Source organism: Bos taurus, chromosome 13 (genome assembly GCF_002263795.3).
Source record: "Bos taurus isolate L1 Dominette 01449 registration number 42190680 breed Hereford chromosome 13, ARS-UCD2.0, whole genome shotgun sequence".
Lineage (NCBI taxonomy): Eukaryota > Metazoa > Chordata > Mammalia > Artiodactyla > Bovidae > Bos > Bos taurus.
This window is the reverse complement of record NC_037340.1, coordinates 55,136,565-55,149,389: the sequence shown is the minus strand read 5'-3', so window position 1 is coordinate 55,149,389 and position 12,825 is coordinate 55,136,565. Positions and strand designations below refer to the sequence as shown.

Genomic DNA, 12,825 nt, shown 5'->3' with positions numbered 1-12,825 from the left:
GAACAGGAGCTCTGTAATTCTGCAGAGCACACTGGAACACCTCCCATCTTCTTCGTGAGCTGGAGCAAGACAACACGACTAAATGAGAATAGGAGCTCCCTCAGAAAAGAGAGAGAGACCAGCACTAAACTAGGCCTCAGGAGATAGGGAAATGTAAAGTAGCTAAAATTCTTAGAATCGCTTTCCCTGTTCGTCTGTCATTCTATTAAATTTAGTTATACATATCTGGATTTGCTTGGCCTATTCAAGAAGGTGACAGAAATTAACTTTAGAAAAAACAGAGCTGAAAGAAAAAAACGGACTACTCAGGGAAAATTTCATTCAAAATTTTGAGGAGGAAATTCAACCACTTTCGAGTAAACACAAGCTGAAAAGACCCCATCACCACGTAGACTGCACTACCAGCAACCCTAAATGCTGTCCTTCGAGCCCAAGAGCAATCCTGCCGATGGAGACCCGGAGCTCAGGGAGGGGCACAAAACATCAGAAATGGCAAATCAGCAAGGAAATATAAAAGACAATGTTCTCTTTCTCCCTGAGATTCACAACTGGCAGTTTAAAGAAAAAAAATCACGATACTTTAAAGGAGGATTTGTAATTATATATAAAGATACAACAGCAAGCACAACAGGGAACTAACAAAATGTGGACAAGCAGAACCAGGCCACAGCTTCCTTGTGCTGGGATCTGGGCTCACCTCATGTCCACACTCAATGAGGACAGTCACCTCAAGGAAGGTCACTCTGCTGACTGAATGCCCCGCATGGCCTCCCAAGTCAGCCTAAACCTCACTGTATAAGCTACAGAGATCAAACCTCCTCCTGCAAAGGGATGGCTCAAGTGACATCCACAAATAGGTTGATTTGATATAAAGCATCGAATGCAAAACGTATTCTGAGGGCGGTGAGACAACATGTAAATGGTGCGAAAGCCCGACTCCCTGGAGGGTGAGCGGGAGGCCGACGCCCGAGGCCCTCCAGCCCCTGTCCCTGCATCCGAGCGGTACCTCTGGTCCCGATCCCGGTCCCGGGGAGTCCACTTTCCTCTTTTTCCGGGGCCCGATGGCGGCTAGTGCTGTGAGGTTGGCATCTCGCTGCCTCATCTGTGCCAGTTCTTGTTGCTGCATCTTTGTTTTGAAAAGCAAACAGAGACTGTCATTTCATGCATCTTTTTTTTCTTACTACAAAAGTAATACACAGACACCAAAGGGTTTTCCAAATTTTTCTAAACTTTTAGTTTGACTTTTTTTTTAAACAGGAAGTATAGTTTACAATCATAAAAGTAGTAAAGCAATAATAAAAACATTTTTTTAAAGCTCAGAAAACATGAGCAAATTTTGAGAGTACGGAGATCAGATGCCCCAAATGAGAAATTACCATGAAATGTAAAAGCAGGACACAAACGGTTTGCACAGGCAAACACCTGGAGAGGTGTTGGCCGCTACGTGGAGGCCACTGCAGGCACACCATCACTTCCTCAGCCTCTCTCACCCATCAGCGCTCAGGCTGAACACACACACTTTCCAGTGTGCCGTGCAGGTTCTTGGACTAGAAAAGCTTACCTCCTTTGCCTTCTGTTTCAACCTTAACTGTTCTGGATCTTCTTGTCTGGATCGAGACTATTTTTTCAAACAGGTAAAAAAGAAAAATAAGTTATGACCTAAACATTTCTCATCCGACAAACACGTTACCTTATTTGTGACATAACAAAATCTAAGTCTTACAACAGAAAACATCAAATTTTTTAAATGCTTCTAGCCAAAAGATGAAAATTTATCATCACAAAAAACAAACATTTTTGAGAAAATCAATACCACTTGGACAGAAGAACCATGGTGTGGCCTGTGGCAGGTCTGCCAACTGCAGAATCTGATGTGATATGACACAAGGATGTGCGTGCAGGCAGCCCACAGGGCTCCGCTCAGCTAGGGACCTGCCCACAGTGAGTAACCGCTGCTGTTCGAATGCTCCCCGCCCCATGCACCGTGTCATGAGGTCACCCCCAAATACTGCTCGGGCTCCTGGACACCCCAAGTATGTGTATGAGTGCTTGGGCTCCTGGACACCCCAAATGTGTGTGTGAGCGCTGCAGCTCCTGGACACCCCGAATGTGTGTGTGAGCACTCTGGCTCCCAGACACCCCGAGCGTGTGTGTGAGCGCTTGGGCTACTGGACACCCCGAACGTGTGTGTGAGCACTCCGACTCCCAGACACCCAGAGTGTGTGTGTGAGCGCTCAGGCTACTGGACACCCCAAACGTGTGTGTGAGCGCTCCAGCTCCCGGACACCCCGAATGTGTGTGTGAGCACTCCGGCTCCCGGACACCCCGAGCGTGTATGTGAGCGCTCCGGCTCCCGGACACCCCGAGCGTGTGTGTGAGCACTCAGATGGAGATGGGAAAGCTGAGTGACCCACAAGCACTTGCCTTTGCTGCCCGCATTAAGATCTCTCTTTCCTGTTCATCTTTTCTCTGTTTTTCAATTTGATCAAGCTGTTCAAAAAATTTGAGCTGAGCCCGGACATCACTTGCCTGTTCGTATCTGTCATCATCCTACAAAAAAGTGAAAACACTGTTTGTGATAAACTTGGGAGCCCAGCCAGACAGTCGGCGTACCGCTTCCGGCCTCCCTCAGCCCAATCCCCAGGCTAGTGCGCAGACTCCAACGTCCCCCCTCCACCTCCCAGCTCCACATCTGATAAGTGCTCTGGACGCTCACATGCCGTCGCAGGTGAGTCTCCTTGGGGCTCACGGGGAAGTTTCCATTTTATACACTTTAGCATCACTTGATTTTTTTTTTTTTTTTTGGTGCCAAAATCCAGGACTGAACATCATTTGATTTTTTTTAAGTGACAGCTAAAAGTTTTATAGCAACATAAAAAAACTTTTTTTTAAAGCAAACGGCTACATGCTTTTATTCCAAATGCTGCTCTGAAGGCAGTGCCTGGTAGGGCTCGGCAAGCACCTGGCTGCTCCATGGTGCCCTGAAAGAGGCCCTCCACAGAACAAAACGGAGTGCTGCTCCAAGTCACAGGAGGGCAGGACCCCCTCGGGTCTGCAGGGACAGCTGGGGCCTCAGGTGCAAGGACTCCAGGGGAGTGGGGAGAATGGGTAGGAAGACTCCACCCACTGCAGAGCTGAAGAGGCCCCTGCCTAGACCAGCAGATCAGCTCTTAACCCAGAGGCCAGGTCCCCTCGGGATCCTGCTCCCCAGCCAGGTGGACGGCACCCAAGGGCGCCATGGGGCTGAAAGCAATAGCCTCTTCCCCAAATCCAGTTCTGGGAAAACTCCAAACAGGCTAGACACGTGGCTGCCTACCTCTGCACCCTCCCCCAGGGAGGGACGACAGGGAGTGTCCCCCAGGGAAATGGCAGTTACCTTGTAAGAGAAGTTCTTCTGCTGGGCCGTCTCCGATATCTTCTCCACCAAGTTCTGCAGCCTCTGCTGCGTGGCATGTGACACATAACTCACCACGTCTGGGTGCAACTCCGTGATGCCGTGTTTCTTCCCTGGGGACAGGCAGCACTTTACCATCACTGGAGCTCTGTTCTTCCCTTCACTGTCTTCCTCTTATTCACTGGTTATGGCTTTGTGCGACCCGAGGGCACCCCAGGCAGGCCCGCAGGGGAGGGGGTCTACACCTGCTTCCCTGAGACCACCACTGTCAACCCCATGGAAAGCACAGTCCTGGCAAAACAGGTGACCAGGAACAAGGTGTGTCCCCCAGCCCAGGACAGTTCCACACTGAGCATGCAGCTGTGGTCCACGCCAAGCCCACATGGAGGGCCCAACATCCCAGGGCTGTACCTATTTCTAATATCCTTCTCTGCAGAGGTGCTGGGAGTAGGAAGGTCTCGTCTTTGCAGGACCTTGTCAGGGTGCCCACCAACTCAGAGTTTGTGGCCAATATCCTCGCGCTTTCTTCTGACAGGTTCACTCCAGCCATGGACGCTACATCATTGATGTCATCATCATCCCTTCAGGAAACAAGAGGCGGCGACTCTAACTCAATGAGGGGTAAAACTCTGCGAACTCTGACCCTCAAGCAGGGCTTTCTAACCACTGGAAAGGCACTAACTTATCCTGCATCCTCCTGACCCTCGCCTGGAACCTGCAGCCTCGCAAAGCATCTGGTCACTGTGGAAGAATTGGTTCTAGACAACAAGACCTGGGCACTGGGCATGCTGCTGCCATTGTGTGTCACTGGTCCCAGGCCCCCAGGGTAGGCAGGCAGCCCCAGTCATGGCTTTCCCAGAGCTGTCACCTGAGTGTTCAGCCAGGACTCAACCCCACCAGGCCCATCTGGTTGACTTGCTCTGCATATCTGGCTCCCTCACCTGCAGAAGGAATCGTGGCTTCTGGGAGCCCTCGTTTCTTTCCTCTCTGACCCGCCGGTGGACGTGTCTCCCACCTCCACAACCTCCCTCACCCTCGTGAGCATCCTTCCCACCCTGCCCGGCCCCTACCTCCTTGCCCTGCCTGGAGCCCAGCTCTGATGTGGGCCCCGAAGGCTCCCAGTGCTGCCAACACCAGGCCTGCTCCCTAAACCGTTTTGGGGCCGGAGCATCTGTGAAGGGAAGGACCAACGGGCCCCCAACATGTGCACACTTCACTACCTCTGGACTGAAACCAGAGGAGATACCGCAGCCATTCCTAGGGCAACACTCAGACCAGCTGCCCGTCAAGAGACCAGAGCACAGAACCTCTAAAGGCTCTGAAACTGATGGAAGGACATGGGACGCGTCCTCTATGAGGACCATGATGCACTCAGAAGGCTGAGCCATCATATCTCAGAAACAAACCTCCTGCCAGCTTGCACAGAGTCAGCTGGCTTGCCTTCCCACCCTGTGTCTGCAGCAAACCTCCCCGAGTTGCTTAGTGGGAAAACACACAAATGGAGATCAGAGCTGAGCGTGGAGGGGATGCAGCGTCAAAAGGTGCCAAGGAGCGCTCGCTCCTAGGCACAGGCCGGCACCCACGTGGCCTTCCCTCTGGCGCCTCTTGTACACACTCCTTACCGAAACGAGCCTCCCCCAGGCTCCTTGAGTTTATTTTTCTGTGCAGCAGCAGCTTGTGCGGAGACAGTAGAAAGAGCTTTGGTTCCAGGTAACACAGCAGGTTTCACCACAGGGACTGCAGAGCAAGAGACAAGGGTGTACCCCCTGCACAGACTCGTGCCAGGGCTGGGTGGGCCGAGGGAGGCCGTTACCCACAACCCGCCACGAGGAAGATTCCTAAACAGTAAGAAACACCACGTTACTAACTCTAAACTAGAGTAAAAGTGCAGGCAGCCTCTCTCAAGTGCTTATTTTCCTGCATTTCATCAAACTTTCTGAGGTGTAAGAATGACTGCTGGTAAGGAATCCAGTCCTCTAAAAACCATGCTGCCAGGGTGGGGACTGAAGGGCACAGTGAAGCAGCCAAGCTTGAGCTATGAGTCCCACAGTGACGAGGACCACGCGGACAGGGTCAGGCACTCACCTGGCTGCAGCTGGTTCAGCTGGATCTGCTGGGGCGTGGTGAGCACGATGCGGTTGTGGGGCTGCCGGAGCGCGACCATGGGCGTCTGCGTTAGTGTCACCTGCGGCGGCCGGATCAGCGCCCCAGGCTTGGGCGGCGGCTGGATCACCTGGGGAGAGCCCGTGGGGCGCGTGAGCACACACCCCCACCCCGAAAGGGGCTGCTGGCACCCGTCCCCAGCGCAGGGTCCCAGCCATCCCAAAGGACCGGGCAGGCTGGATGGTGCCCCAGGTCTAGTGCCTCCACACCAGCTCGAGCTCCTGGAGCAGAGCCGCACATGGGGCCCTGAGGTCAGCACCCAGGGACAGGGTCCAGAGAGCTCCTGAACCAGCAGGAACAAGCGGCTTCTCCCCAGATGCCAGCATGGGTGCCAGGGCCACCTCACACCCACCACAGCCTCAGGCCAGATGCTCAAAACCCAGTTTCTGAGTTTTACAACAGTCACCTGGGGGCTTGCCCTGTGCTACAGGCACTCGAGGAGGGGGCTGGGGGGGTGCCCTAGACCACGTTATCTCTGCAATAAATCCTGTGGAAATTCATGCCGTCCGGAAGAACAGATGCACGATGGCCCCCGGAGGTTCAGGCCACGTTCTGGCACAAGCTCAGGGAAAAGCCTCAGGGTTTCCTGTCCCCACAGGCTTCAGGGACAGCAGGCGATGATCGCAGGGCCTGACTCTGTGTCTCGTCCTTCTGCTGCAATGAAGCAGGACCAAGGCAGAGCCCTACCCTTGGGGAGGGGCGCAGGGAGCCCTGCCCTCACACTGGCACACTGGCTCAAGGCACACTGGCCCCAGCCGTGGCCAGCAGACACTTCTCCATCTCTGTGGAGCCCATCTTCATCACCACCAATGAAGGCAGAAATAAACACAGATTTCAACTTGAGCAGGTGAGAGACCAGCACTCCCCTCATGACTCTGATGACCACCTGAGTATCACTTGGGCGTTATCATAAAATACATACTCTACAACCTACGAAAGTAACACAAAGACCTGCATTTGTTTGATTAAATTTCTTAACTGTCTATAGGAACATTCAAAAAATCTAAGATCATGGCATCTGGTCCCATCACTTCGTGGCCAATAGATGGGGGGAAAGTGCCATATTTTCTTTTCTTGGGCTCCAAAATCACCGCAGACAATGATGACAGCCATGAAATGAAAAGGTGCTTGCTCCTCGGGAAAAAAAGCTATGACAAACCTAGACGATGTATTAAAAAACAAAGACATCACACTTTGCCGACAAAGGTCCATATAGTCAAAGCTAGTTTTTCCAGGAGTCATGTACGGATGTGAGAGTTGGACCATAAAGAAGGCTGAGCGCCGAAGAATTGATGCTTTTGAACTGTGGTATTGGAGAAGACTCTTGAGAGTTCCCTGGACTGCAAGGAGATCAAATCAGTCGAACCTAAAGGAAATCAATCCTGAATATTCATTGGAAGGACTGATGCTGAAGCTGAAGCTCCAATACTATGGCTACCTGATGTGAAGAGACGACTCAGTGGGAAAGACCCTGATGCTGGGAAAGGTTGAAGGCAGAAGAAGGGGACAACAGAGGACGAGATGGTTGAATGGCATCACTGACTCGATGGACATGAATTTGAGCAAGCTCTGGGAGATGCTGAAGGACAGAGAAGCCTGGCATGCAGCAGTGCATGGAGTGGCAAAGAGTTGGATACCACTGAGCAACTGATAAACAGCAGCAGGAACAAAGGACCTTCCCAGGTGACTCAGCAGTAAAGAATCTGTCTTCAGCCCAGGAGACACAGGTTCAATCCCTAGGTCAGGAAGATCCCCTAGAGAGGTAAATGGCAACCCACTCCAGTATTCTTGCCCAGAAATCCCCATCGACAGAGCAGCCTGGAGGGCTACAGTCCATGGGGTCACGAGTTGGACACGACTGAGCACACACACGCAACTTAGGAACAAAACCCCTTTGAAATTAGAGGGGAAAAAAAAAACAGCAACTGCCTTTCTATGCTTGGCGAACTCCACCTGCCTGCTGGAGCAGGTTCAAACCTCACTCTTTCCAGCAGAGATGCCTTCTCCACAGCTGCACAACCAGAACCTGGATCGGAACCACACCACACCACCCGGATCAGTGCCAATCCACCATCAGCAGCTGCACACCTGGGAAGCTCAAGGCCCCGAACCATGGCTGCAGAGCTGGGTCCTAAGCCATGAAAACTGATGTGCCCAACGCTCAGCACTTGCGTTGGTTCCATGTGTTTGGGCCATGGCTCCTGATTGAAGACAACGCCCGGCTGAGATGCACCACACACACGCTGTGTCCACTTAACCCAGGGACACTCTGAACCGTCGTACAGATAATGGACGTGCCTGAGGGTAGAAGCCGACAGGCTTACTTTGCTTTACTGAGAAATAAACTACGAACCTGCAGGGCCCTCATCTCAACCTGACAGTTCACTACTCAGGACTTAACACCCCAAACTCCCCCTGCCAGTTTCTCTGGGCCACAGGCAGGTGGGCAGGTGGGGAGCAGGGCAAGGCTCGGCCTTCATACCAGCGGTGTGGGCTGCCCCTGCTTGCCGACGCCCACCTGTGTGGGCTGCGTGAGGCTGATGACAGGGGGCTGGAGGGCGCTGGTCACGGTGGCCGCCGTCTTCCCGGCCGTGCGCTGGACCGAGCCACTGAGCACCACGGCGGTGAGTGCAGTGGTGGCCTGTGAGGCCGGTGGCTGCTGCTGGCTCTGCTGGATGAAGGCCGCGGAGTCGGGGGTCAGCTGTCTCAAAGCGGGCAAGCTCCTCTGGGCGGAAAGACAGACATGGGGTCGGCTGGCAGCACTACCCCTTCTTCTGACCCAAAAACACATGACCCTGAGAATACGCCCCAGCGTCGGTGTGGGGCTTCAAGGGACCCAAGTGTCAGCACCCCACACTGTCACTGCCGCTGGGCAGGGTCACCCTCAGTGAGAACTGGCTGGAAACATTTAAACACCAACCAGAAGCGGCATTTCTGACAGGCGGTTAAAGCGCATTAGGGCAGCAGAGGCGTCTGAGTGACACCTGCCTCCCAGCAGTACAGCCCCTTCAGCCTTGGGCACACGGGCCACCCTCTAAGGGGAAAGGGCCCTTCTGGATCCTCAGGTGCAACACGACACTGTGGTCCCAGCAGTGGGGGGTCTCGAAACTTACAGCAAAGCCTCCAAAGAGAACACTTAACAGTCTGTCTCAGGGGCTTGAAAGCTGCAAATGCACCGGTGACAACCGGCAAGTCCACCCTCCCCAGAGGAGCCCGCCCCGCCCCAGCCAACACTGGGCGCTCGCAGCGGGCTTCGGATTACCTTCAGGAAAGGCACAAGGTAAGGTTGAGGTGAAGAGTTAAGTTCTCGGTATAACCTACTAGTGAAATCTTCTGCTTCGATTTTTCCATCCTTAAAGACAAAATTCACATTAAAATTCCTCTGTGAATACAAGTCTGCACACATGTATCTTTATTCAGTATTTCTCCAGGTCTCGAGTTTTACAAACAGTTATTCCTCCCTCCAGGCTGTGGGCTCACTGTACCTCTCCTCAACTTTCTTACTACCACCACACATCAGGCATTCTGCCAGGAGAAAGACAAGCCTAAAAGTACCCTTGAGACCAAGTCAGAAGGTAAGGCAGGCCAGGGACACCCTTCCCTGGAGAAACCACAGCTACACTGAGACCCCAGAGCAGCTGGGGTGCCACAGAGAGAAGCACATGCCCAGATGAGAGGGGCCACAGCAAGCGGGCATGAGCCCGGGAGGACCAGAGGTGGGCAGGGACGGGGCAGCACAGGTGCCCTGGAGGCGTGAGCACTGACCCAGCTGGCTCTGCCCACACCCAGGAGTCCTATGAGACAAGGTGCCTACCTGCACCCTCTCACGTGGGGTCACCTCCCACCAGCCTCCAAGCCCGGGGCTGCTGGGCCCAAGTCAAGGAGGGAGCAGTCAGGGCTGCAAAGAGGGCAGGACGGGGGTCCCAGAACCCTGAGAAGGGCACAGCACAGGGGGATAGCGCTGGGCTCTTCTGGGAAGTGAGAGAGATGGTGAGATGAGCCTGTGCTTCCAGTCCCAGGAGGGGCTGCAGACAAGGGGCCGTGGGAAGAAAGAACAGCGTGTATTTTACTACAAATGTTCATTAAAAGGTAAACTGTAACTGAAACAAATAAAAACCTGGGAGTTCTTGTTCCTCTCAGGTGAGACTGTTTTTCAATCTCTTAGTTTCCTGAAAATATTTAAGGCGCGTCTGAAGTGATCATTTCTGCTGTGAGAGCGCAACTTCACTCCTTTCCAGCCCCAAACCCACGTGTCCAGCACAGGGGCAGCTCCCCTCCAGCTACAGCCCGTGGCATGGAAGAGAGGCTGCAAGCGGAGGGTCAGCGCTGACAAACCCAGCAGCAGCAGGACAGAAATGGCCATCAGCCCGTGTGCTAAACCACCAGGCTTCCTGGACAAAGAAACTGAGAGCAAGGAAAGAGCGGGAAGCAGGGGACCCCAGGCTAACAGCGACACAGAGGCAACAGCCAGAAGTGAACCTGACGACCGACCAAGCCCTGCAGGTGACACTGGACTCAGCTTCCAGAAGCCTGGGGGCTGCGAGGATCCCCAGGCTCCCAGGTTATGTCCAGGAATCGGGGCTTGATACCTAGAGACTGGAGAGGGTCTGTGGCAGCAACACGGCACAGTAGACGGAAAGCCAGGTAGGTAAGAACTCAGGGCCTATGAAGCCTTCAGCTGGCCCGCAAGGGCTCGTCACTCTCCCTTCCACTTCCATGTCACTCAAAATCCTCCATGGAAGACGTGGAGGAATGAGAGGGAAAGCCCTTAAAACACCCACCATCTCTTTGGTGAATTCACATCAGTCCTGTGTGGCCAGCATGCCAAGCGACTGATGTGGAAAAGGAGATACTGGGAGAGCTGTCCAGCTGCGAGGCTCCGAGAAGCCAGGGGTGAGAGCGTCAGGGCAAGGGGAGAGGGGCCCAGACTGCAGCCGCCGCCCCCACCCCGGTAGACTGCAGCCGCCACCCCCGGTAGCCAAGTACTGTGCTCTAAGGCAGGGGCCGGCGTGCAGGCTGGCATAGCCAAGTACTGCGCTCTAAGGCAGGGGCCGGCGTGTGGACTCTTACCAGCAGATTCTGTACCAGTTCTTTCACGTTAGCAGCCGTCTCTGTAGACTGTTTACCAGACGAAGCCAGTTTTATTAACGTAGATAAAAAATTTTTACATTTCTTCACGTTTTCCATAGTTTCCTGGATAGAAATTAAGAAGGTATAAGTGAAAAACTCTTACAAAGCAGACTGTTATCATAGCCTTTGGTCTAACTAAGATGCTGTGTATCATACAAGAAATGTGTATTTCTTCTCTAAAATGTCTTTCGGGAAAATGCAGTTACTCTCATCGCCTGATGATGGGAGTATAAGCCAAAACATGTGCTCCCAAGGCACAGATCAAATTCACAGCTCACTCAGCCCAGCAACTCTTTGAGAAATGTAACTGATAAATGCAAAAAGACAATCTACAAGACATTCACTGTGATGTTTCTTATCGTAAAGAAAAACCGATACCTAAGTGCACAATAAAAGGAACAGAATCATGACACAGCTACTAAAAAAGATGCTGAAAAACACTCAGCAAAGAAGCATGAAAAAGTTTTAAATCACAAACAGAGCACAATCCCCCTGGTTTAAACATTCATCCGCATGTAGGAAAATCGCTGGAAATAAACTTGAGGAGGACGCCGCCACTGCTGTGGCAGGCTACAACTGCTGTGCAGGCCCCGTCATCCCTGGATGCAGCTGGTCTGGGCTTCATCACACAGACATTCCCACAGCCCGAAAGCCTGATACAGGATGCTGGGCCCTTCCTGCGGCCCTGCAGAGGCCACTGCCCTCAGACCCCGTCACGTACGGGGCCATGGAGACTCCAAGGGCTCCCCACGTGCACGCTGGGGCAGCATGACCTCAACACACAGCCCCGTGGCTCCCGAGAGGTGGCTCTCACCGTGGCAGCTGTCGAGGTGGTGGTGGCCCCTGGGACCGTCCGCTGAGGTGTCGCCGTCTGAACAGCTGTCGCTGTCCCAAGTGAGGTTGTCTGAGCAGTGCCACCCAAAACAAGTTGAGGCTACGAGAATCCAAAGCATGAGGTAAACAGATGGCCTTCGTGAGACTCCCTGCAACGGGGCAGGCCCCACAGGACCCGCGACCTTGAGGGACCGTTTCAGCCCCATGGCTGACCGTGTCCCCGAGAGCTGCCATCCTGAGCACCAAGGAAGCAGGCCTTCACACCTGCAGCAAAAACTGACAGAAGCAAAGCCGCGGCCAGAAGGAACCTGGCCGTCAGGAGCCAATCCAGAGTGTCCCAGTGAGGCCAGGACAAGTAGCTTTTCACAACAACCCAGATCACATTTCAGAAGTTAAAAGGAAAAAATATGAAAACAGAGAAACTGAAAAGCTCATCCCCTGGCTCGTGCAGGGAGGCTGGTGATAAGAGAGCCAGTATGTCCCAGGGCAGCACTGGGACTCACTGGGGTCCCGGGCTCCCCTCCGCTGCCAAAACACCCTTCTCTGCTCTCCCAAAGCGAGTCACATCCAGAAATGGTTTTTGACCAGGCAGGGGCCCCATGTAGTCGGTGCTGAGAGGGAGGGGTGACTTTGTTCAACAAATACATTTAAACAAACGAACAACTAGACACCAAACAACAACTGGGCTCGTCAAACTCTCGCGAGTTCTAATCCCATGTGAGCAATCGTGCAAATGTCCACTGCTTCTCTATCGTAAATTAGCACTCTTCCAATGTAAAAGTCTAGACTTCTCCAATTTCTCAAACTTTCGTATGACTTTGGAAGGCAGGGGGCAGTATAACCCTGAGCATGACTTGCATGCGGCTGCTCTCAGCAAAGCAGGTCCCGGTGCCTGCCTGCTCCAGGAGGTGCTCCGATAGCGCTGCTCATGGGGGGGCAAAGGGACAGGGGGGCCCTGGGCAGACAGCTATCTGCAACCTCAGGCTGTAAACACTGGTTTCCCAGGAGAAACGTCAGTCAGAAGAGATGGTGGGCTTTCTTTATCATTGATGTTTTCTTTCACTTGTAACATTAAGCACTTATTACTTTTGTAACAAGAAAGTAGCAAATAAAAAACTTCAGAAAGAAAAGGGAAGGAACCAACCAGTAGGCATAGCAGAGCTGCTTCTGGACAATCAGAAACAACCAGGGCACATCCAGTTCTTGGAGGTTTTCATTTCCATCAAAATGCTCCCCTCACACGTGCTCCCACTAGCCCCATAAAAACACCTTCCACCTGGATTAATACTGAGATGGCAGACAGA

At 53.1% G+C, this 12,825-nt stretch overlaps 1 protein-coding gene across 9 annotated transcripts in view; it reads right to left on the bottom strand.

Annotated features, from left to right (window-relative positions):
• TAF4 (TATA-box binding protein associated factor 4) overlaps positions 1-12,825 on the bottom strand; it is a 117,317-nt gene that overhangs the window by 65,679 nt on the left and 38,813 nt on the right. For 8 of the 9 annotated variants that reach the window (XR_009496944.1, XR_009496940.1, XR_009496943.1 and 5 more), the window contains 11 exons: positions 11,502-11,621; positions 10,628-10,750; positions 8,820-8,909; positions 8,040-8,282; positions 5,480-5,627; positions 5,017-5,131; positions 3,806-3,975; positions 3,377-3,507; positions 2,425-2,550; positions 1,562-1,618; positions 1,007-1,126 (listed from right to left, as the gene is read on the bottom strand). Coding sequence is in view for 3 of the 9 variants with exons in the window: in XM_002692259.5 (XP_002692305.3) it covers positions 1,007-1,126; positions 1,562-1,618; positions 2,425-2,550; positions 3,377-3,507; positions 3,806-3,975; positions 5,017-5,131; positions 5,480-5,627; positions 8,040-8,282; positions 8,820-8,909; positions 10,628-10,750; positions 11,502-11,621 (1,443 nt within the window). In the remaining 6 variants the exon portion in view is untranslated. The remainder of the gene's footprint in view (positions 1-1,006; positions 1,127-1,561; positions 1,619-2,424; positions 2,551-3,376; positions 3,508-3,805; positions 3,976-5,016; positions 5,132-5,479; positions 5,628-8,039; positions 8,283-8,819; positions 8,910-10,627; positions 10,751-11,501; positions 11,622-12,825) is intronic. The other variant, XM_059892986.1, reaches the window with a different exon arrangement.